Raw genomic sequence first — 26,306 nt, forward strand, 5'->3', positions numbered from 1 at the left:
TCAGACGACAGGATCTACCATGGCGTTTACAAAAAATCTGCTAAAAGCTACAATCGGCTTTTAAAAAATGCTTCCATTCATTTGAATGCAACAGCTGTAGATCCCCTTCAAATGATGCTTTCAACATCTGCAGCAATCGCTGCGTATATAGTCCTTGTTAACCAGCCCTCAGCTATTCAGGCACTTTACTGCCACCTTGGTATATACTATAAATATGTAAGTTCCTTATAAAAAAAATCACACATAACATGATAAGACAAAAAAAACAAAAAAACATTTCTAAAGCGCTTTTCTCTTGTAGGACCTAAAGAAAAATAAGAATGATTATCTATAATGTTCTTAAAGAAGGTACAACATAACAAGATAAGAATTGTTATCTGTAAAATGTTCTTTAAAGAAGGTACAACATAACATGATAAGAAAGATTACCGATATCTAAAAAACATACATGCTCGGCTGAAAGCAAATAATAATGGGAATCTACGTAGCTGAGGAATAACAATTTGTTACTCTTGGCTTTGCATGGTTGGGATCCCCACCAAGCACTATGACCCCACAAGCCTTATTGACCACCTGTTCTCCATGCAGATTGGGACTGAGCATTACTAACCCACATGGCACTTAAAGAGAGTGCTTCATTTTTACAACAATTCTGTATAAATGATTTAGTCAGTGTTTGCCCATTGTAAAATCTTGTAATTCTTGTAAATCCCTGATTTACATTCTGACATTTATTACATGGTGACATTTTTACTGTTGGCAGGTGATGTAGCTGCTGCATGCTTTTTTGGCAGTTGGAAACAGCTGTAAACAGCTATTTCCCACAATGCAGCAAGGTTCACAGACAGGAAACTGCCAGGAGTGTGTACTCAGAGTTTCTTATGGGAGGGGTTTCACCACAATATCAGTCATACAGCACCCCCTGATGGTCTGTTTGTGAAAAGGAATAGATTTCTCATGTAAAAGAGGGTATCAGCTACTGATTGGGATAAAGTTCAATTCTTGGTCGGAGTTTCTCTTTTAACATAGTGAGGTACCATGCAAGAGAGAAGAGAAATGCTCCCACACTCTTGTAATGCATCTTTATCCTCATATTAAGAATAGGCTGTTCCCCACCTCCCATTTATGCACGAATACCAATTTACTGAAAAACTTGTGCATGCCGAGTTTAGATTCACAGCTTGGTGAACTTCAGAAAGGCTGTGAATAGAAAGCTCCATGGAACAGGGAAAGGAAGAAACCCCAAAGACAATGACCAGCAGTCATTTTTTTTTTTAAATTTCAGCCCACTTCAAGGTGCTTTAAGCTACAGTATGTGCAGTAAGTACACAGAGCACAATTTTATTGCCTAACTTAATTATTTATTTTCTTTTCAAGCAACAGTCTAGAGCAGGCATAGGCAAACTTGGCCCTCCAGCTGTTAAGGAATTACAAGTCCCACAATGCATTGCAGGAGTCTGACAGCCACAGTCATGACTCATAAAGGCAAATGCATTGTGGGACTTGTAGTTCCGTAACAGCTGAAGGGCCGAGTTTGCCCATGCCTGGTCTAGAGTCTGTGCAGGTGTCTCCTGATGTCCGACAATGCCTCTTTAAAACTCAGGATCCTTTTCAACCAATTATTTTTGAGGTTCCAGGTAGCAGGTTTCAGTTGGAGACCCCAAACAGAAAGAAAGAGACGGCACCCCACTGGCTGCAATTTCAAATTGCTGTATTCAGGAACAAGACATTACATGTTATGGATAAACTCCTTCATCAGATGTCAAACAGCGATTGAATGCAATTGCACAAATATATACTCTCATCCCAGGTGCTCCACCCGATTAACCCCACCCCTACATCAATTAACCCTAAAAAGTCCACATCCTCCACAGTGATTCAATTTACAAAGTTCATCATAATCTCACGGTCTTATGGCACTCCTGATGTGTGAGCAGTCCGGTTTGAGACCTGGCACCGGCAAATAGTCAGGTTGAGTAGACCTGAACTAGCTGCATCCGTGTCAACCACAAAAAGGACCTTCAGTTGGAGACCTCCTGCCTTCTTTTTCTTCCTCTCTCCAAAGAACAGAAGCTGCGCGGCAGAGAGCTCTACCAGCATGTCTGTACATGGATCCCTAAATATTGGTAGCCACCATGATTATTAAAGCTCATTTTGAGCATATATAACATAGCAGCGTGGTCCACAGTCTGTATACCCAGGCTGGCCACCCAACATACAATGTTGACCAGTTTTACCATCCCTGTGTAGCATCAGGTACTGTCCAAACAACCAGTTCAAAGTACAGTATATAACATGCGACATACGTTTTTAAAAAACAAGGTTGTGCAAGGAAGGATGCATAGCTTATTGCCCATTTTACTATTAGTTATCACTTATGTGTCTTTCTATACCCCAAGGAAAATGGATACTCATGAAAACAGTCAGGTGCATATTTCAGACAGGGTTGACAGCCAGTTCATGTGAAATAGGCCATTAACATCAACCATACAGCATTGGCACCAGGAAGTCACAGCTGAAGTGCATGGCACTGGAGGAAGACATCAAGGGGACTGAAACTGTGTACATACCTGAAAGATCTGTTGCCTGAAATTATCATTAAGGACTGTTCCAGGCAGCAGTTTAGGAAGGAGAGCTGTACAGACATGCAGTTTGGTATCTGGCTGAGGAAAGGTTCAGAACTATGGAGAGGAGAGGTAGGAGGATGTGTGAGCAGACCCTGCTATGGGAAGGTCCTTTGAAGTTCCAGAAAGAACGGAGGAATTGGTTAAAAGCGACCTCTCCCACCAGGACATTGAAGGTGAGTCCAGCAATATCAGGGAACACCAGTACATACTTTAGATTTATTTTCTGTGAACGAAGACCCTGGCTTTTTAACTTAGCTGTAGGGATAACAGTGGTGCCTGGATGAATAAATCCGTGAATGCAATTGTTTGAACATTTGCATGCGAGTGCAAAGGGTTAATAGATTTTTGCTGTTTTCTGGCCACACCCCCTTCAGCACCTCCCTTTCCTTAATAACCTATTTAATGTCCTAACTAGAGGCGATGTGCCTGGATATATGTTTTTTTTGTTTTTTTTTTTACTTTAGATTTAAAGCTGAGACGATCAGGAATGTCTCTGCTGAGGCAGCAGGTAAGTATAGTATCTTCTCTTGGTTTACAGGTTTCTATTTTTGCCTGAAGTTTAACTTATCCATAAAATTGAAATTATGAAGTACAGCGGGCTTCCTTAAAGAGGAACTTTAACCCAGAATTGAGCTTTATCCCAATCAGTAGCTGCTACCCCCTGTCCCAGGAGATCACTTAATGTTTTCTCCAATAGATCATCGGGGGAGGGGGGGCTGAACTTGTGATGAAACCCACAGTGTGATGTCAGGACCATGGTCATGACAGTTTCCTGACTGTGAACCCTGTTGCATTGTGGGAAATAATGACTGTTTCCAACTGCCAAGCAAGCCGTATCTCCCTCTGTGCATATATATGTGTGAAGAAAAAAAAAAACCTTTTATCCTATCGCATGTGTGTCCGTGAATAATGGCACTTGGTGCTGTCTCGTTTTTTTTTTCATGTCTCCCAGTAGTAAAGATGCTGACCTGCAGTGTGTGGATCAAACAACATGATCGAATTACACATCAAATATTAAATCATTTCTTGATCTATCTTCTGTTTTTTAACTTTTTACTTTGCCCTGTATTGATTTATCCAGACAACCCCCGACCCCTATCCCCTCTACTATCTTTAGGTAAAGTTCCTCTGTACTATTTAGGCTCTCAGCCTTCCTGTCCAGTCCCATTGTTAGTGATTCTGTAGGCATTCTAATATGAGCTTGTTTCATGTGGCTTTTCCCTATGCACAGACAGGCTATGATTGGCTACATGCCAGATAACTCGCACAGTATAAAAATGACAATAGGGCAGGGATTCTTTTGGCACTAATACATGTAGGAGTTGATGGATTTATGTTGGTATTTTTAGTGTGGTACTCAAGGCATGCTAATTTTAAACACTGGGGGATTTTGTTCCCAGCCTAAAAAAATAATAAGTGATTTTCTAACATGGAAATCAAAGGGAGATTTCATTTATGCTCAAAATAGTTGTCTGTTTTTCTGCCCGATTACATTAATTTCTGCATTTGATTGCAATGCCAATATGGGCATACAAAGGCTGCTCGACATGTTGAAAGCCTATGTTAGAAAAATGTGAATTTCACAGTACTTGATAGGCACACACTCATTCTGAAAGACATTCTGTACCCTCTTCACATTTCTTCATTTAGCATGTTTGTATAATGTCAAAACTATCTCTTTTATAAAGCACAAATCCTGTTCTTTGCCACAGAGGAGCCCACTAGCCCAAGGTACACTTTGTAATCAAGCCCTAAGCCTCTTCAAACTGGGAGCTATGACCCCCATACAATCTCTCCATTCACTAAGAGCATCTTAATAGCTAATTACAGTGAGCTCATTAAAGGAGTTATCAGGCCAAAAAAAAAATGAGTTTCACTTACCTGGGGCTTCTTCCAGCCCCATGCAGCCATCCTGTGCCCTCATAGTCCCTCACTGCTGCTCTGGTCCCCCGCCGCCAGCTACTTTAGTTTTGGGCCGCATTGCATACATTTTTACGCGTTCCCGCTGGCTTTTTTAAAAAATTTATGTGTTAATGTTCCTGCACCAGGGTAATGCGTAAAAATGTACGCAATGCGGCCCGCCGACCCCGAGGTTGGAAAAAACTAAACTAGCTAACGGAGGGGGACTAGAGCAGCAGTGAGTGACTAAAAGGGCACATGATGGCTGCATGGGGCTGGTAGAAGCCCCAGGTAAATGAAACTCATTTTTTTTTTTTGCCTGATAACTCCTTTAACTATCTGGCATGCTCTGAAGCTCTCCTCTGCTTTGACACAACGTTGCTAGATGACCTCATATCTGAAATCCTATTTACACATTCTATTTTTTTGTTCTTGCCTTTCTGACACAGCTGAGGTCTTCTGTTCACCCAGAACCACCTCCCCCCATTATACTCATGCAGAATGCAGACCCCCAAAGCTCCACAGATGATGTCCTGCTGAAGCTTTGATATGGGTCTACAGGTCTCTGTTGCCTTCCAGGTTTTCGGGCCATATAGATGATGTCACAGCTAGGAAAATGTGTGTGGCACTAGTGCCATTCACCCCTTGGCTTTGCCAGCGACATGATGAGAGGCTTAGCTTCCTCCCTTTTAATCATTTAGTGTGGGCATAGCTTTGCCTTGTTACCTAGTTATAGTTGATTATGGGACCCAGGCAGAGTTGAGTGCAAATAGAGCCAAAGTAACTTTGAGGATTGTAGCTCAGGAGGAAGGACTATTAGGACTTTAAGCCACTAATTATACATTAGAAGCAAATCAAATTGACATGGTTACCAATGCTTTCTTCCCTTTTACAAACATTTTTCTACTAGCATGGCTTCTTTACTGATCCTCTGTCTTTTCATTTACTATATTCTGAATCGCTGACCAAGAACTGCAGTGTTCTCCCCAGGCTCTTTTAATCGGGTGTTCCACCCGGATAATTTTGATGAGCCCCCGGCTGTCATAGGCTTGCCTCCTTATCCTTCTCCTATGTTGCAAGCAGACTTGCACTGGTCCAGCAATCCCCTCGCACCCAACCCGGCTACTTTTTCTAAATTTCTGGGGAGAACACTGAACTAGTATAAACAGATGCATTGTTGTAACTTTAATCTGACTCTTTTAGCTACATATGTGTTGCGCATATTTATGCCACCTCTTGGGAATCGCATCCAAGCACACAGTCTGGTATACCACTGCTATGCTGATGACACCCAGCTATAATTAACATTTAAACCTGCTGTGACCCTACTACAGCCATAAACACTTGCTCAGTCAAGCTACAGAAGTGGATAAATGACACCTGGCTGAAACCTAATGCTGACCAACTGAAGTTCCTGTCATCAAAGGTCAGAATCTTGCAATCCCAATAATCACCAATGAAGGTAAGGAGCACAGATCTAAATAGTTGTCTCTGCTGTTGTGAAATCTTCCCTAAGGAACATTACAAAACCCAAACTTCTCATGCTCCCAGTAGATTTCCAACACCAGTTTAATGCATTATATGAAGGCTGGACTATTGCAAATCCCTCTACACAGGCATTTCAACAAGGAAATGCACCACCTGCAGTTAGTACAGAGCACCAGGATAGCCGGCCTTTGACCGGAGCGGTCGCTCAGGGCGCTGCCTTCCAAGGGGGCGCCTATAGCTGGTTACCTATACTGAGGGCACCTACACCTCATTTCCTATACTGGGGGCACCAACACCTGGCTACCTATACTGGAGGCACCTATGCCTGGCTACCTATGGGGGCGATTGAGAGCTTCAACTGACTTCCTATACTGGGGGCACCAACACCTGGCTACCTATGGGGGCGATCGAGACCTTCAACTGACTTCCTATACTGGGGGCACCTATGCTTGGCAACCTATATTGAGGGCACCTACACGACACCCTGTACTGGGGGCACCTATACCTGGCTACCTACCTATACCGAGTCTGAGGGCGTTTTCTTGGGGGCGGCACACTGCGGCTATAACGCGTGGTGTAAATTGTCGGTGCTGTGCTATCATTCTAAATGGGGGGGGGGGGGCAGCTAACTGTCCCACTGACTGTTTTTATTAATATTCCTGAAAGGTTCTAGCCTTCATTTTAAGTATATTCAGGATAATGCATTATTTCCATCCATTTGTGGTTATTAATAGTATTTTTTCTATTATACATATGTGACGTGTCACGGAGATCTGAGCATTTGGCGGGATGTGTCACAACGTCAAAAAGGTTGGGAACCACTATCCTCAGGGACGGATTTACGATAAGGCACGTGCCTACAGGCGCCTGATGATGGAAAGGCGGCTCACTCCCCTCCCCGAGCGCCTCCCTTTCTCCTTTCCTGTTCAGGGTACAGATGAGAGTGAAAATGAGAGGTTACTCATCCTGCTCTCTGCATTCCACTGATGTCATCTCCCTTCAGTCGGGAGCACCTCTAGCTACCTAATACTTGGGGGTACCTCTAAGTACTTAACACTGAAGACAGCTCTGGCTACCTAATGCTAAGGGGCACCTGTAGCTACCTATGACAGGTAAGTGAGAAGTGTCAGCTGGGACAATTGCGGTAGTGTTCAGCAGGTGTTTGTAGGTTCATGGATGGTGAAGTCTAGGGTGCCAGGACATCTGTGCCTATAGGCTCCTGTGATGTAAATCTCAGAACGGAGCGAAGGGAAATCTTGCGCTTCTGGGCACCGTGGGTGTGCGGGCAAATGGATGAATGATGGTTTCACAAAGAGGGCAGCTCCTTCATGCCCGGCTGGGAGGCATTCTTGGATAAAAACAGAAAAAATGGAAAAGCGGAGGAGCGCTCCATAGTGTAAAACAGATTTATTTAAATTAAAAAGCGCATAAAACAATTGCACTTACTAGAAAGTAGATGCATAAAAGCATATCAATTGAGGGCAAAGCCCTATTCCTGAAACCCTGGGAGGGGGCCGCCTTCTACGTACTCCGTGGCCTGCGGAGATCGTGGTCCAGATGGAAGGGACAGGAAGTGGCTGACCCGGAGGGTTGGAGCGTGGCCAGCACGCTCCAACCCTCCGGGTCAGCCACTTCCTGTCCCTTCCATCTGGACCACGATCTCCGCAGGCCACGGAGTACGTAGAAGGCGGCCCCCTCCCAGGGTTTCAGGAATAGGGCTTTGCCCTCAATTGATATGCTTTTATGCATCTACTTTCTAGTAAGTGCAATTGTTTTATGCGCTTTTTAATTTAAATAAATCTGTTTTACACTATGGAGCGCTCCTCCGCTTTTCCATTTTTTCTGTGATGTAAATCTGCCTGACTGTCCTAGGAGATATCTCAGGAGAAAAGGTGAATTGCATATGGGTCTGCGTGTGTGTGTGCATGCGTGTGTGTGTGCATGCTTGCGAGTGTGAGTGCGTGCGTTTGTGTGCAAGCATGCGCAAAGAGGATGAAGGGGGTCACAAAAATCAGGTTTCGCTCAGGGCGCTATGAAACCTAAGGCCGGCCCTGAGCACCAGCAATTGCCACACAACACTGGTTCTTTTACCACTTAACTGGTCACTTCTAAAATGGAGAAACCTCTTTAAGACTGGCCTACTAACACTAAAATCCACACACAATTTAAACTCTAGTTATCTAAAGATTTGTTGCAGCTGAAACACACCTCTCACAACATCAAATCAACAAGGTATAACAATCTGGTAATCCCTAGATTCCACCTCAAAACCTCTGAAACCAAAGCCTTTTGTCATGGTTCTAGTAACCTATGGAACTCCTAATCTTACCACATTCAATAAGGACAGCTCCACTGCTGGAGTCCAGAATGAAAGACTACCTGTTTACTCTGACACAGACATGAAGCCTTTTCTTCTGTGACACAATCCACCCTAAGGTTTATTATAAGTGAGACATGCTATGTACTTTACATTTTGGGGGGCTTCAATGAAGAAGCTCTGGAGGTAAGGTTACATAACTCTCACTTCCACTTTCACAGTAATGTGAATTTTGCAGCCAGGGCCGGGCCGAGGCATAGGCTGGAGAGGCTCCAGCCTCAGGGCGCAGTGTAGGAGGGGGCGCAGAATTCATTCAGCTGTCATTCCTAATTGTGTTTGAAGCAGAAAGAAATAAGAAAAGGGGATACATGGCAGTGACTGCAAGCCAGATAACTAGATATTAAGGTGTTGGGGAGGTTGTGGGCCCATGGGGGCCTTTTAGTCTAATAGCAATTAGTGTGTGATGGCTGGGGTGGCAGGGATGGAGGGGCGCACTTTGGTGTCTCAGCCTTGGATGCTGGAGGACCTTGTCCCGGCTCTGTTTGCAGCCTTCTCCTCTTAAAGGGACCCAAGCACCTGTATATGACAAGATAAAAAATGAACCTCCCCATAAGGGAGGATTGTAATAGAGCGTGATGAATCCTATAGGGAGGGAGGGATAAAGGAGCAACTCCTCGTAGGTAAGTAATGCTGACCACCCAGCCCATGACACCTTTATAGGGAGGTTAATTTTGTATGTTTTTTTATGTACACATGCTTGGATCCCTTTAAGCCCACACTGCCAGACTGGTTCCTGCATTGTCCAATTGATTGTTACACTGGCCATACGCATAGAGAGTTTAAAGAAATTGAACAGAAGACTGCAGCAATTACATTTGCAGTCGTTGAGTGTGTGGGGAGCCAAATCAGGCTATTTTATAGAAAATAGGAAATTTAATCTAAATATAATTATCAATTTTATACCAAATGTCGCCAAAGCAAGGTCTGTTCAGATTTCCTGTAGGCCCCTCTTACACTTAATCAGTTGGTGTGCGTTAGTGTGCGTTAGTACGCGTTTTTTCCGTAGCAGTGCATTGGGAAGAAGATTTCAGTTAAAACGCGTTAAGTGTGAAAGGTGCCATAGGAAAACATGGGCATTACTTTAAAAATCAGTTTTCTTTCCGTTTTAACTGAGAGCAACTGATTAAGTGTAAAAGGGCCCTAACTTTATATTTATAATACAAGGATTCCCATTCAATATACAGCCCTTGAAAGTGACCTGAGATGAGAGATGTTACAATATCTGATTCTGGTCCATTTGTCTTATTAGTAGTACTGTAGGTGGTGATGATGATGTGTGTTTGCGTGTGTGTGTGGGGAGGGGGTGCTGTCTATCTACTGGGGGGAGCTGACCATCTACTAATTCTTTTTAATTTCATTTACAATGTACATAAAAGCAGCCAGGTTCTCGGAACTATACTGATGGATGCTTTATCACAGGGTTTCTCAAGTCAGTCCTCAATTACCGCCACAGTGCCCGTTTTTGTTTTACAGAAACCCAGAGACATTCACAGATGAGGTAATTAATGTCTCAGCAGAGCTCATTAACTACCTTTGTGGATTTCCACAAAACATGCACTGTTGGGGGTACTTGAGGACTGACTTGGGAAAACCTGCCTTAGCACACTCTACAGCCTTAGAAGCAGATTGTAATAACATTCTCATACTCTAGCTACACATTAAAAATGTAATAAGCCTCAGAACGTCAAAATATTACAAACCTGCGTGGTCTGGTGCGTGGTGACATCATCTCATTTCCAAGTACGTGGTATCTTCTGGCCTCGTGGAGCAATTGATAACACTCTGAAGAGCTTTGAATCAGCTGATCGACCTCTACCGTCTGCACAAAGTAATTAGGATGGAGTAATGGTAGTCTGACATGCGTCAGGAGTTCAGGCAACATAGGCCTTCTGGCATCAACGTGGTGGTACACCCAACGCATTACAGCTTCAAACACCAGTTCTTCTTTGCTTACAACCAAATCATCAGTGCTGATGTAGTCAATGACTTCTGCTTTTCCCAGCTCCAGAAATTCCTCATGTTGGACTACAACTTCAAATGACTGCTGTGCAAATGTTTTACACTTTGTGTAAAGTGTTTTAAGGGAGTGGGTGTCTGCAAAGTGCTGGATTCCAAGGCAGTTGCAAGGGTCAAGCTGCTCTTCCAAAAATTTTGCACATGCGTCACGCAACACACCAATCTGAAACAAACTGGATGTTTCAAAAAGATACTGAACGTTTTCAGTGGTGATTTTTACTTTTCCTGTATAGACATACTGCAAAAAGTAATCCATTGCTTCTGCGAAAATTCCATTGATCTCAACCAACATCTCCCTGCTTTCTCTGTGGTCGTTGCAGAACATAGCCCGGAAATAGCTACTGCAAGCCGACAGGATGGCTCGGTGGCAGGGGAATTCTCTGCCCTCCACACAGATGACAACATCAGTGAACAGACGGTTCTCCCTGAACTCATTGAAGATCTGCAGGATGCTCTCAGAGTGAGAGGAACCAGAATTGAAGTCAAACACTTCATGACCCGTCAACTTTTGGTCCATTTCAAAGATTTTACGCTTGGTTGCGGGAGACTCACGAACTCCACCCTCCTCTCTGTTTAATCGACGTCCCAAAATGAGTACCATTGTTCAGTTGTGTGAGCACACAACAACTCAGAATGACTTAAATCACTTCCTGTAGAATACAAGATCACCAATTAGGGAACAATTTTGCAAGTCAAACAATACAAATAACATTTATTTATTTTTCCATTATATGTTCAAACTGACTAAAATTTACAAGGAATTCACCTGAATTGACTGTCAACAGTCTGTTTATTTGATGCCCAAGATAAATAACTCTTCCTGGTTCATAGTTTATGAACACATCCAGCATGTTCAACTTGCTCTTCACACTATTCTAGATTTTCCCTGCATCTGCAAATGGTGTAGCAACATGCACCCTCCTTATGTAAGCACATCCATCCTCATATCACCTGCCTTGCCCTCCTCCCCTCTGTCAGCCTCCCATGAACTTCTGTCTTTTTTAAAATTAGTTTCTAATCATGCCCAGACCACATTTAAGTCACACTCTCACGTTCTCTTTCTTACTTGCTGCTGATGGTATATTTCCCAACATTGGGCCAGGGCACAAGCCTAGACTAGCTCCCTCCATGCACCAGCCTCACACATCTCACAGTACCTGTCTACCTAAAAACCTTATTTATAACCTAGCTTTTGTCTCTATTCATGCTGCTCCCATAATTAGCACATCACTGAGCACCTGCTCTTTGCACAATAAGCGAACAAATCCATGGCCTCTTTATCTCACAGTTCCTTACCTTACCAGGCCTAACAGAAACATGGTTTTCTTCTACTTAGCACCTTTTAAAGTTCACAACCTTCCTCTTCTCCCCTTTGTACTTCCAAATTGCTATAATCTACCTGCCTCCTGGTCCAGCCACTCTATTTCTGGACTATTCTTGTTGGAACCAGGTAGACCAGCACCCAAATGGGAACAGACGTGTGCTAGAGTGGATAGACCCAGTAGCCCTGAATGGGTCAAGTAAAGTCCAACACGAAAAGTCCACAGCACCACGTCAGTAATATATAGCTCTTTTATTGTTTAAAAAGACAAAGAGATAGCCTTAACAGCGACAGACGCTGTTTCGGACAAGGTCCTTCCTCAAGCTGTATCAGGCTCTCTCTGAAATACAACATAATTGCCACTCTTATATATACAAGTCATCAGTGCACAACGACCAATCAGGACGCAGAGAGGACATGGAGGACCTAATGGGGAACTGCAAGGCAACCTAGAAAGTTACACCCACTATACCACAAGACCAATCACACTCAGTCCTAAGAATTTGAAATAGTTCTTACCTCCTCCCTCTAATTGACAAAGTATGGAGGACCTGATGGGAACTGCAGCTCGTCATGAGGTCACCATGACGTTCCAGGAAGTGTTTTTGGCATGACACACGGGGAGGGAGCTGCATTGGTCTTGTGGTATAGTGGGTGTAACTTTCTAGGTTGCCTTGCAGTTTCCCATCAGTTCCTCCATGTCCTTTCTGCGTCCTGATTGGTCGTTGTGCACTGATGACTTGTATATATAAGAGTGGCAATTATGTTGTATTTCAGAGAGAGCCTGATACAGCTTGAGGAAGGACCTTGTCTGAAACAGCGTCTGTCGCTATTATGGCTATCTCTTTGTCTTTTTAAACAATAAAAGAGCTATATATTACTGACGTGGTGCTGTGGACTTTTCGTGTTGGACTATTCTTGTTGTCTGCTGACATCCCTTTAGTCCCCATTGACACACACAGGACCATATGCAATAACAGTTTTCTCCAAGGTGATATATTCACGCTTTGTCTATAAAATACCTCTTAAACCACCAGCAGGCAAGAAAATACTCAAACAAATTCTGACAGTACGTCTTTCCTACTTTTTGGTACTTTTTAAATTCCAAAGTTCTGCAAAGTTATTGTAAAGAGAAGATGAAAAATGATCTCCTAGGAGAAAGCTCAGGAGAAAAAAAAAGCTAAATTCATATGGGCTACTTATGTCCAAGTTTCTTTCACTCACATAACAGAATAGTCCTTCGCAAGGGGCCCATATCGATGGCCACACCCTTGTCTTGAATTTACAGCTTCCATTCCCTATCTAATTTATTAACTCTTCTTTTTCCCTCTCCAAGTAAAATTTACCCAAATTCATCATCTATTTTGTGTCCCCAAAACCCCTTTGAGAAATCTCTAACACATGATGGAATATCTCCAACCTTGATCTTCAGGCTTCATCAGCCTCCCTGCATCGCTTGCTCACTTTACAATCTTCTTCTGACCATGAGCTAGCAGCTGCATACTGTCATAACGCATTTAATTCTGTATTTGATTTTGCTACTACTTTATTTACAGTCCACCATAACTGGGCCCACCATTATCCCTGGCTCACTGCTCAGTTTAAACTACTGATCCGTCCACAGCTCCTGGGTTACTACGCAGTACTGATGTAAGAAGGTTTTGCATGAGCATTTACAGAATTACAACAGGTTATGCCAAAAGTCAAACAGACCCTTCTAGTGGTCAAACATTAAACATCATACTTTTCCTCCAACATCCCACAATCCTATACAGATTTTAAGCACCTTTAAATTTCTGTTTTTGTCTCCTCCACCTCCTATTTCCTCCATTTTTGCCAGTCTCTTTGTATGCATACAGAAACCCTACACATTAATAACTTAGCAGGAATTGCAGTAGCATGCAGAACCAAATCAAGTACCCAATCAAGACCTCAAATTTATATAGGAACCAGAATACAGTAGGAGCTCTACTGCTGCAAGGGACCCCAATGTATTTGCTCTTGAGTATGTTGATAATTCATGTGCTGAAATCAGTATCACTGCAACAAAACCAAGGCACAGTATTTCTAGGTGGGCCCCCATCTTTTGATGGACCTGAAGAAGAGATTCCACCTTAAAATGCCATGCCTTGGTTTTGTTGCAGAGATACTGATCTTACTATGTGTATGTCACGATTGTGGAACTTTCCCCGTGATCAGCGCACAACGCGTGCGCTGACACGGCGGAGATCCTCCACAAGCGTATAATTTGCAGGAACCCAGCAAAAGGTGCTATGCACCTGTAGAGGGAAATTCCTGTCGGCAGATGGCGCTGGGGAGTGCAGAGGAACCAATCCTCTGTACCTCCACAAGTGCCAGACAGGAATTGTACGAAGCGCAGAACGCAATCGCAAGAGAGGCGATTGCGAATGAGATTGAGCAAAAGGTATAGGTTGTATGTGTGTGCGCCAATCCAGTCGCCACTCCGCGACCGCGCACACACAACAGCAGATACGAAATAGGAACGCGATCGCGAGAGGTGCGATCGCGAGACGTGACACAAGGCAGAACAGAATAGAATACGAGGGTAGCAAAGGCACAGCAAATACAATAAGGAGATACGGAAAATAACAACCGCTAGCTAACCGCGAACACCGCACTCATTCGCAACAGTGCACGCGGCTATGCGCGATCTCCACGTGATAAGCACAATAGAGACAAGCACGCCTAACTAACCATAAACAGACAAACATGAAACAGGGGACGCGAGCGCTTGCTTAACGGTTACCTCACCGAGCCTGTAGCAAGCGCAGCGGACAAGACAGACACACGAAAAACAAGAACTAGGCAGGAAGGATCCACCGCTCTTCCGCCAGAGCAAGTGTGATCCAAGCAGGAACACAGATCAGAAAGATCCACAGCCGCTAGCGGCTAGTGCGATCTCAGCAAGACAGAACGATTCGCTATCAACCACCGTTGGTGACAGCGCAATCGCGACCGACAAGACAGAACAGAAGGATCCCCAGCGCTCGCACAAAGTAGCTAGCGCGATCCCAGGAAACAGAACAGAAGGATCCCCAGCGCTAGCACAAAGTAGCTAGCGCGATCCCAGGAAACAGAACAGAAGAGATAGCTGGCAGCAACCGCTGCACCAGCTATACTCCAAGAACATAGATCAGAACCATTTCCTGTCAACCACCATAGGGACAGGACAATGGCAAACAGGCAAGACAAGACAGAACAGGCAATACAGATAATACAACCTGACTGGGCTAGAAGGGGAGCCTAAAGCAACCCCCAGGAATTAACTATACTAGATAGCAATGGCTGACACTCCAGCAGTGTCCATCAGGAACTGAGCATGGAAGGGAAATGACCAGCCAAGCATTCTGGGAAACATAAAGCTCTTATAGTGCCAGTCATCAAAGAAGGCAGGTAGGGGATTTGCATAACGAATGTATGCAAATTCCCCAGCAAGAGAACAGAACAGAAACTTGCAATGGAAAGACAGGTCTCTGTTCCAGAGACCTGCAGCCCACAGACTAGAGGAATGGACAAACAGCTGTCTGCCTGTGCAGCCAGCTGAGCGGATCATCACAATACCCCCCCTTCTAGGGATGGATTCCAGACATCCCTCAAGACTGGTAACATCACAAAACCCTAACTGAAGACTCATGAAGGTCAGGACAGCCCGACAAGGCCCAATTCCAGAGTCAGTCCATCCGAAACCGACCTCATCAGAAGCAGAAGCCACCGAAACATGCCCATCAGCACTGCAAGTCTCAGCGCAACACCCATCAGGACTGTGGACACCAGAGAAGAAGCCATCGACACCCTCCAGACAATACCCACCACCTTCCAAGGAGCGTCCAAGAATACCAAACCTGCCGCAATACCTGTTCGAAGTGTCCCTTACAACACCAAAGCCATTGCTGATCGCATTCAGGGCACCAAGCAAAACTTTTCCCGGAATCTCCCAGAACGCCTTGAAGCTCCGCAGAGATCCCAAGAAGCCAGAACGCTCACCAGGCTCACATGGAGAACCACCAAGAACCCCTATGGAACCTATGATCATTCCAGACTCAAAATTAGCAGGACACCCATCAAGATCAGGACTTTCAGGGACCACTTCTGGGCATGCAAGCAGGCAGGCTATATCAGAACATGTCTCCACAGAGGAAGCATCTGAGTACGCTGGTAACCGAGGCACACTTGGGCTTTCTGGGTCACAGAGCACATCGGGGTACACTAGTACAGGAGAAACCTCAGGACATGTCGGGGAACTGCCAACCTCAGAGTCCGACACGACAAGACCAAAACCAGTACCGGACAGAGAATCATCATGAGTGGAGGTCACAGGCACTGGTCTTTCAAAAGAAGACTCGGATTCAAATTCAGAATTTTCTGTAACTGTAATATCATCATTGACTACACATGAATGAAGCTCCACAAGAGCTGCAAAAGTAGTCAGCAAGGCAGCAATGCCTATTGAAGTGGGCAACACCTCAGAAGGACCTGGGGGGCAGGAGACATCTCCCACAAGTTCTGCACCCCTTGGGAGGAACTCGGAGACCTTTAGATCATCGAACAAGACCTCAGGAACATCATTTTTCAAGTTGTCTAAGAAGGATTCTGTACTATCCATGTTACAGGGCAAAACTGGAACTTTATTTTGAGAACAGGGCAGATGTCCCAGGGAAGGTTCCACCATAAACTGAGACTGAATTTCATCATCATGAGTGGAACGTACAGGAATATTCACTGGACCACACACTGACTCCCTAACTTTAATCTCACTGCACCCAGAACTCTGCGTAGTAGTCAAACTAGCTTGCAATTCCAAAACTGCAGAAAGACAGGTAAAAATAGCAGCAATACCTAGACGAGCCTCTAGGGGCAGGGCAGGAGATATTGTACAAGGCAATATTGACTCATCCAGAGTACAGGGTGGAGAGTCAAAACTTCCCTCAGAGCAAGAAAGGGACTCACAAATGTCAGTGTGATTGGACATCATATTGTTATTCATGGTACAGGGCAGGTTCAGAGAAAGCGTCTCTGAATAAGGCAAAGAGGGTTCAGCATCAGATTCGCAAAACCGAAGCGCTGTCTCACTCTTAGATTCAGCTAACAATGTCGAATCCGAGGAATCAGAACGCAAAACCTGCGAATCAAAATTCACTTTAGGTTGTGAAACTGACGCTTCTATAGCGCAAACCTCCGCGATCTGCGGAGCAGACTGCAAGGCATCTAGGACCGAAACGCTGGAGCAACTGTCCCCAGGCAACGGGCCCTTACAGGTGTGAACAGGGTGAGACAGAGACTCATCTGCAGAAGAAATAGTGACATCAACAGGACAAGCTTTATTAGGCATATTAATTTTACTTTTGACGCTGCACAGTCGAGAAACTTTCCCCATAGCAGGGTCACAGACGGAAGATCTCAAAGATCTGTTTCTAAATGACAAAGGATCCCACACATCCTTGAGGAAACTCTCATGCCGATCACAATCTGCAGGAACATCCGAGAAACAGGCATCAGATCGCACAGATTCAAACTGCACACTGTCAGGAGCGAATCCTTCAGGATTCGCACAGGAATCAACCACAGCGGCACACTCATTCATTTCAGATTGCACAAAGTCAAGACTCACATGCTTTACCCCAGAAAGGCAGGAACAATCATCCGACAACGATGTCTCTTTATTGGAATCAATTGGTTGGTGTGTGTGCAACTCATCCAAAATCGTTTGCCATACATAGATCACCAGATCCACATCATCCTTGTCACATTCATCAGAATCAATCAGAAGGTACATAGAGTCAAGACAAGCATTCAAGACATCTTCGCTTTTTGCGATGTAAAAATCGCAAAAGGCTTTCCAATCAAAATCGAATTCCTCCAGCAAGGCCCCAACATCCCAGGAAGCAAATGGGGGTTCAAACAGGCCAGTATCCAAATAATCTCCATAGGGGTGGAGTTCAGGAACAAGAACAGATTTTTTAACTGCTTTAATGTAGTGTGCGATCCTACCTATAGCAGGATCCACATAAGCTTTGGATTGGGGCAGAAAACCTGGAAACTGATCAGCAGATGCATTATAAACATCATTATCATACTGCATGGTTTTGCCCATTTCAGACTTGACAGAAATAACCTCTCTATCTGTGGTTGCCATGGGCAACGGATCTTTCCGCTGGGAAGCCTTCCTAGATCTTTTACGTTTAGACTTAGAGGCTTTGGATGGCTGCTTTATGGATGAAAGAGTAGATGGAACAGCTGATTGAGCTGCTGACAACAACTCATTAAGGGGGTATGGTAATTGAGGTAATCTCAGCCAATTGTGAATTAAAAAGGCCAAGAATTCCAGGGGTCTTTGACTCAGGGTGGTATGATCTAACACATCATAACCCCACATTGACATTTCGCCCCCCAACAGAATGTAGACCATTTGGGGGGCCCAGGTAGACACTGGGGTGCATTGGAATTCAGGGTTCGCTAACAGTTTCGTACACTCAGACAAAAAATCGTCTGCTAATTCAGGTTCAAGTTTTTTAAATCTCTTAAAGGTACAAGAGCCATATTCGACAAAATCGTACAAATCGGAAATTCCGTCTACACTGGGGTTTTGGGTTGGGCTGGTCATTCTGTCACGATTGTGGAACTTTCCCCGTGATCAGCGCACAACGCGTGCGCTGACACGGCGGAGATCCTCCACAAGCGTATAATTTGCAGGAACCCAGCAAAAGGTGCTATGCACCTGTAGAGGGAAATTCCTGTCGGCAGATGGCGCTGGGGAGTGCAGAGGAACCAATCCTCTGTACCTCCACAAGTGCCAGACAGGAATTGTACGAAGCGCAGAACGCAATCGCAAGAGAGGCGATTGCGAATGAGATTGAGCAAAAGGTATAGGTTGTATGTGTGTGCGCCAATCCAGTCGCCACTCCGCGACCGCGCACACACAACAGCAGATACGAAATAGGAACGCGATCGCGAGAGGTGCGATCGCGAGACGTGACACAAGGCAGAACAGAATAGAATACGAGGGTAGCAAAGGCACAGCAAATACAATAAGGAGATACGGAAAATAACAACCGCTAGCTAACCGCGAACACCGCACTCATTCGCAACAGTGCACGCGGTTATGCGCGATCTCCACGTGATAAGCACAATAGAGACAAGCACGCCTAACTAACCATAAACAGACAAACATGAAACAGGGGACGCGAGCGCTTGCTTAACGGTTACCTCACCGAGCCTGTAGCAAGCGCAGCGGACAAGACAGACACACGAAAAACAAGAACTAGGCAGGAAGGATCCACCGCTCTTCCGCCAGAGCAAGTGTGATCCAAGCAGGAACACAGATCAGAAAGATCCACAGCCGCTAACGCTAGCGGCTAGTGCGATCTCAGCAAGACAGAACGATTCGCTATCAACCGCCGTTGGTGACAGCGCAATCGCGACCGACAAGACAGAACAGAAGGATCCCCAGCGCTCGCACAAAGTAGCTAGCGCGATCCCAGGAAACAGAACAGAAGGATCCCCAGCGCTAGCACAAAGTAGCTAGCGCGATCCCAGGAAACAGAACAGAAGAGATAGCTGGCAGCAACCGCTGCACCAGCTATACTCCAAGAACATAGATCAGAACCATTTCCTGTCAACCACCATAGGGACAGGACAATGGCAAACAGGCAAGACAAGACAGAACAGGCAATACAGATAATACAACCTGACTGGGCTAGAAGGGGAGCCTAAAGCAACCCCCAGGAATTAACTATACTAGATAGCAATGGCTGACACTCCAGCAGTGTCCATCAGGAACTGAGCATGGAAGGGAAATGACCAGCCAAGCATTCTGGGAAACATAAAGCTCTTATAGTGCCAGTCATCAAAGAAGGCAGGTAGGGGATTTGCATAACGAATGTATGCAAATTCCCCAGCAAGAGAACAGAACAGAAACTTGCAATGGAAAGACAGGTCTCTGTTCCAGAGACCTGCAGCCCACAGACTAGAGGAATGGACAAACAGCTGTCTGCCTGTGCAGCCAGCTGAGCAGATCATCACAGTGTATTATCAAATGCTAATGAGCAAATAAATTGTGATGTTTCCCTTACTGCAGAAAGCTTGCATCTTGTTGTAGAGCCAACAACTTTGTTATCCTTCAAAGACAACCTTAGTAACATTACAAGAATCTTCACCCGGCAGCCTAGTCCTTACATTAAGACCCTAAATCTCCCCTCCACCTTAACTGCCTTCTCTCCATTAAGTAGGCACACCCTCTATTCCCTCATCTCTAAATCATATCCTGTTACCTTCCCACTTTTTTTCTATTCTTTCGCCTCATTTTTCAATTCTACTTTTCCATTACATCTGCACTAATCTCTTTTTTCAACCTATCTTTCTTCACAGGTATTTTGCCATTCCCATTTTAGCAAGCCCTCATAACACCTATACTCAAGAGACCATCTCTGCCATCCCCAATTACCAGTCATCTTCATCCCTTCTCTTTTCCAAACTACTTGAATCACATCTGTACTTAGACTTCATCACTTATTTCCTTTTTGCTCACCTCTAATTTGGCTTCCACTCAAGCATAGCCCTAGCCAAAGTAACCAATTGACAACTACAGTAAATCTAAACCATTCTACTCTGCACTAATTCTTCTCAATCTCTACTCAACTTTCAACACAGTTTACCATCCTCTGCTTCTCCAGTTCTTCTCCTCTCTGGCCATTCAAGGTCTCTTACCTCACCCTAATTTATATTCTCAATGATGCCATCATCTTTTCTGCTGGCAAGGTGAATCACTGTAGGGCACACAACTGAGTGGTTTTCAGCAGGCACGGTGAGTGGGGGGAATAAGGTCAGACGTCACAAAATATTAGGCAAGCTAGTTCTTTAGATAACGTTCGGGGGCTCCCATTCATACTCTAGAATCTCACCTGTACTGGTCTTTATCTTTAGTTTCAGTATGTTAGCTTGAAAGAACAATGCTCTCTCCCCTGGTGTGGTCTTTTTACTGCTGCATACTGTGGGTACATGTTTTCTACCTCTATGTACAATGACCTATTCAGTTGTGTATCAGCTGCATCCCATCATTGTTTTTGTAATTGTATAATGTACAGTATGTATCCTGTATTGTACAGCTCCATGAAAGATTTGACTGCTATATGAATCCAAAATAAATAATAACTTTGTGTCTTAAATGTGTTTCTTTAAATAGCACTGCCTATATCAAAAGCTTTAGCTCATGTTGCAAAGAATACTTAAGATCTTCAAAAAGTTATTTTCTAGCTTTGCTTTGAAACATAACAATCAAGATAAAGAGAAATCAAAGCTTATTAGGGGGCTCCATGTCTGAGGAAGGAAAGAAGAAAGAAAAAGAAACAATGATCCTTACACACAAATATTAAGACAAGATAATACAAGACAGTGCTTGTCATAGAGAAAAATCATCTGAAGGTTGCAGCAAAGTATTTTCTTCTAGCAGTTAAAATTTAAATTACTGCAGACCTGAACCTCCTTTAGACAGAAAGAAAAACTGTTGACTGAACTTCCAGGAAGTGTTACAGATTACCCAGCAAGCTCATGGTAAACCAGAACTCCTAGGAGTGTGTAAGGGGCTGAAAGGGAGCAAAAAAAACCCCTCCTTACTAATATGCTATGCAAAACAGAAGGTATATCTGGAGATGTATTTAGCTATCAGGGACAACAAAGAGATGATTTGCATATTCAGGAGTGATGCACTGTGGGATACCTCACATGCTCACTCCAATCTGAATAATTGCAATACCATCTGCCAGGGCCGGTTCAAGTAATAATTGGGCCCTAGGGCAAAATTAGCCTGGGGGGGCCCCCAACAGACACTCCCCAACCAAAAAGCGTCATTAGAGGCCCTTTGTTGCAGCCAAACTTCCCTCCTGGTCCCAAGAGCTGGCTGCTGACCCTCCCCCAATCACCTCCCATCTTAACAGACTCTGCAGAGTCCCTGGGGAGCAACAGTTAAGATGGGGGAGGGACACCTTGGGGGCCCCTACAGGCTCTGGGGCCCTGGGGCAATTGCCCTTTTTACCTACGGTAGCTCCGGCCCTGCCTTCTGCTTTAGGAAGGCAAACTTCTGTCTTCCGGCTTGAGCAGTGTAACTGCAGACATGCCATCTTTTGAGTTTGGAGTATGAGCACATAATAATAAGAGAGGGAAGATACTAAGATCACTAAAGCCTTCAACTCCCTGGAAGTATGAGGTACCTCCTGGGGCCCACCAAGAAGTTATATTTTCAGCTCTGATCCATAGTTATGTTACTGACTTTAGGTAAGCTTTGAAGTGTCACTTGTACGTTCTTACAAACAATAAAATAAATACAGATTCCCAAAACAAAACACATTTTTTATTTTTTTTTCAAGTAAGCCAGTCTGATTTTTCCCAGATACAGATGCTGACCTGTGTACTGACTGGAATTCATCAGGCTTGTTACTCCGTAAACAAAATTTTCCTCCCTTCACTTATCTAGTCTTATGGGCAAAAACAAATAAGAGAGCAAAACAAGACGACACTACCTATCCAGGCATCGCTAGTGATCCCTATAGGCCATGTAAGTGTTAACTTCATTTGTATATATGAGTGATATTTTCACCATATTCTCAGCCTCTGTTGTCCAGGTTTTTGACTGCTGCACCTATCAAAAGACACCTGTAGGGTTCTTTGAAATTTACCCATTTATAAAACAAATGGAAAAGCATTTGGCAGAAACTATTTTGTAGAAAGAGTCACCTTCTCAATGCATGCATCTATGTCTGATTATCACCTGAAGTCAGAAACATTGAAGAAAGGCCCTTAATTATTGATTATGAGAGATCTCCAGTTTAAAGTGGGCCTGAACTGTTGTACAGGACACAAGTAAACATAGAGAAATTCACCCTGCTTGTGTTTAAAGAGTAACTGTTAGCCCCAAAAATGAAATTTAAATCTCTATTGCAATGTTTTATTTACTTTTAAGGGAGCCAAAAAGGCAATGCAGAAGTTAAAAATCAATCTAATTTTTTTACTATGTAGCCTTTTCCCCAGGACGCAAAGCCGCATAACAGATACTGCTGAGCATGCAGAGCATGCCCATGTCTGCCCGACCCCCCTCTCCCCCCCAGGACCAGGTGCCGATATATTCTCACCCCAAACAGCTGACACGGAGAGTGAGCGGGAGAGGAGTACATCTACACACTTCCAGCGCCGCCACCGCAGAGCAGCCGCCGCCGTGCATCTCTCTCCTGCTCGTGATTCTCTCACATGTGACTCGGCGACGGCTGCTCTGCGGTGGCGGCGCTGAAAGTGTGTAGATGTACTCCGCTCCCGCTCTCTCTCCGTGTCAGCTGTTTGGGGTGAGAATATATCGGCACCTGGTCCTGGGGGGGAGAGGGGGGTCGGGCAGACATGGGCATGCTCTGCATGCTCAGCAGTATCTGTTATGCGGCTTTGCGTCCTGGGGAAAAGGCTACATAGTAAAAAAAATTAGATTGATTTTTAACTTCTGCATTGCCTTTTTGGCTCCCTTAAAAAGTAAATAAAACATTGCAATAGAGATTTAAATTTCATTTTTGGGGCTAACAGTTACTCTTTAAGAAGAGCCTGTCTAATTACCCCTCATCTGCAAGTAATCACGAGTGTAATTTGAGCTCTCAGCGGTGTCAGCTCAGAAATTCGTCAGAATCAACAGACACAGCTAATATGTAAACACAGGAGGTTAACCCTTTCTCTGCTTTCATGAAACCAGGAAGTAGACACACTGCAGATTTATTGCAGGCGTCCTGTAAGCTGTCACAAAGAAATGTTTTTCTTTAAAGGTTATTATGCTGGTGATTATCTTTTAGAGCAGAGAGGAAGTTCTGAGTTCAGGTCTGCTTTATTGAAGCCCGAGTAAAGTATCAATGCCGACATGTTGACCTGGGTTATACTGGACTTTGTGTGTTACTGTTTTTCTTACCAAATATGAACATTCTTTTAAAGAGAATCTGTATTGTTAAAATCGCTCAAAAGTAAACATACCAGTGCGTTAGGGGACATCTCCTATTACCCTCTGTCACAATTTCGCCGCTCCTCGCCGCATTAAAAGTTGTTAAAAACAGTTTTAAAAAGTTTGTTTGTAAACAAACAAAATGGCCACCAAAACAGGAAGTAGGTTGATGTACAGTATGTCCACACATAGAAAATACATCCATACACAACCAGGCTGTATACAGCATTCCTTTTGAATCTCAATAGATCATTTGTGTGTTTCTTTCCCCCATGCACTGAAGTTTCAGGCTGCTCGTTTCTTCCTGCAAACAGCTTTGCCCTTGTTTGTAATTCCTCAGTATGTGAAAGCCCAGCCAGCTCAGAGGACGATTTATCCAGCTGATTAGAGCAGCTTCTCTCTTCTCTCTTATCTAACTAACACACAGGCAGTGTGCAGAGAGGGGCCTGGAAGGGTGAGTTCATAGCAGAACCACAACACTGAAGAACTTGGCAGCCTTCCAGACACAGGCCGACAAGTCTGACAGGGGAAAGATACATTGATTTATTACAGAGACTGTCATAGTAGAAAGTGCTGCAGTAAGCCAGAACACATTAGAATAGCTTTTGGAACTTGTAGGATGATAAAAAACAGGATGCAATTTTTGTTACGGAGTCTCTTTAAAAATATTTTTCTTTCCTTCTGCACTGATTGGTGTGATTTCAACAGGATCGACAGCAGTTTCAGGGGATAAAGATTAGTTACGTCTGACCAGAGTGTTTAGCACTGAGGTTGCTGAGGGATATACCACATCCTTGCCCTCTGAAAACTATTATTACATAAGCTTGACTGAGATCATGTTTGGCACTGGGCCAATGAGTGTCCTCAAGTATAAGGTTTCAGATCATGATAGGACATGAAGGTCATGTGTTTAGCCTGGAGAAGTTAGAGGTGTGTTGTCAGTGCACTTATTGTTGTGAAAGACATTACACCTCCTCAGAAACAACTAACAGCAAAACACAGACCTTCTCGACTCCAGGCCAACACTCCTCACATCTTATACCCGTTACATGTCTATAAAGACTGTTTTGAGGCAGGCATGTTGCAGAATTCAAGAGGATACCTAGGAAATAACATTTATAATCTTTTAATGATAATGTTTTCAGAAATGAATATAACCGGGTCATTCAGTCTTCACAGTTCTCAGAACTAAGCTTTCTAAACAGATCAACACCTATTGATACAGCTGAGTCATCAAGCCAGGATTGTGAAAGCACACAGGTTGTCTGGCTGCAGCAATGTATGCTGTTGAACAGACTCTATAGATTGGGCTTATTGCCTCTCTTAATTTTATACTTAAAGGAACACTGTAGGGGGGTCAGGGGAAAATGAGTTGAAGTTACCCGGGGCTTCTAATGGTCCCCCACAGACATCCTGTGCCCGCACAGCCACTCAGCAATGCTCCGGCCCCGCCTCTGGTTCACTTCTGGAATTTCAGACTTTAAAGTCTGAAAACCACTGCGCCTGCGTTGCCGTGTCCTCACTCCTGCTGATGTCATCAGGAGCGTACTGCGCAGGCCCCATAGGCAAACGCAGGGGGGTATTACAGCTGCCCAGAAACCCCCCTTAGACCAGGGCCGGTGCACTGACTGGGGACAGACACAAGTTGAGACACCAGAATATCACTGCCCCCTTTCTTTCCCTGCTACAGTTAACTTTGGATATAGGAGCAGCATATCTACAGAGCATGGAGCAGCAGCGTGTGTACAGAGCATGGAGCAGCAGCGTGTGTACAGAGCATGGAGCAGCAGCGTGTGTATAGAGCATGGAGCAGCAGTGTGTGTACAGAGCATGGAGCAGCAGCGTGTGTACAGAGCATAGAGCAGCAGCGCGTACAGAGCATGGAGCAGCAGTGTGTGTACAGAGCATGGAGCAGCAGTGTGTGTACAGAGCATGGAGCAGCTCTGGGGAACTTAACAGAGTCAAGTATGAGCACAGCCCTGCTGTGTAAATGCTTCACTTCCCCCTTCATAACCAATGTTGGCTGTCCTCGTTATTTGCATCCAAACTGCTCCTGATCGATCCCTTTGTTGATCGGGAGCAGATTGGTCATTTAGGAAATAATTGTCAGATCCTGCCAGTGGGATGGGAAATTGCATTATGTGTATCCAGTATGATGTCCTACCATATTATCATACTGTATTGTACGTGGCTGAGAGAGACCTTTCATGAATCCCCCCCCCCCCCCCCTTTGAAAATCCTGGGTTTGCCCCTGGGCCCAGTATGGTCTATGCCTGCGCTGTGCGCTCCTGGTGACATCAGGGGAAGCGAGGATACGGCAACGCAGGCGCAGTGGTTTTCAGACTTTAAAGTCTGAAATTCCAGAAGTGAACCGGAGGCGGGGCCGGATCATCGGTGAGTGGCTGCACGGGCACAGGATGCCTGCGGGGGACCATTAGAAGCCCCGGGTAAGTTCAACTCATTTTCCCCCGACCCCCCTACAGTGTCCCTTTAAAGCTGGTTCACATGTGCATCTGTGGGATGGCTGGTGGCAGCTCGTTTAGCTAATGCTTAATGCTTTCCTGCTACTGAACAGAAAAGTGTTCAGCATCGGTTCCC

At 44.6% G+C, this 26,306-nt stretch overlaps 1 protein-coding gene across 2 annotated transcripts in view; it reads right to left on the minus strand.

Moving 5' to 3' along the window:
- KLHL24 (kelch like family member 24) overlaps positions 1–26,306 on the minus strand; it is a 96,103-nt gene that overhangs the window by 24,898 nt on the left and 44,899 nt on the right. For both annotated transcript variants that reach the window (XM_068279201.1, XM_068279200.1), the window contains exon 2: positions 10,092–11,057. In XM_068279201.1, coding sequence (XP_068135302.1) covers positions 10,092–11,008 — 917 coding nt within the window. In that variant the 5' untranslated portion in view covers positions 11,009–11,057. The remainder of the gene's footprint in view (positions 1–10,091; positions 11,058–26,306) is intronic.

Source organism: Hyperolius riggenbachi, chromosome 4 (genome assembly GCF_040937935.1).
Source record: "Hyperolius riggenbachi isolate aHypRig1 chromosome 4, aHypRig1.pri, whole genome shotgun sequence".
Taxonomy (NCBI): Eukaryota; Metazoa; Chordata; class Amphibia; order Anura; family Hyperoliidae; genus Hyperolius; species Hyperolius riggenbachi.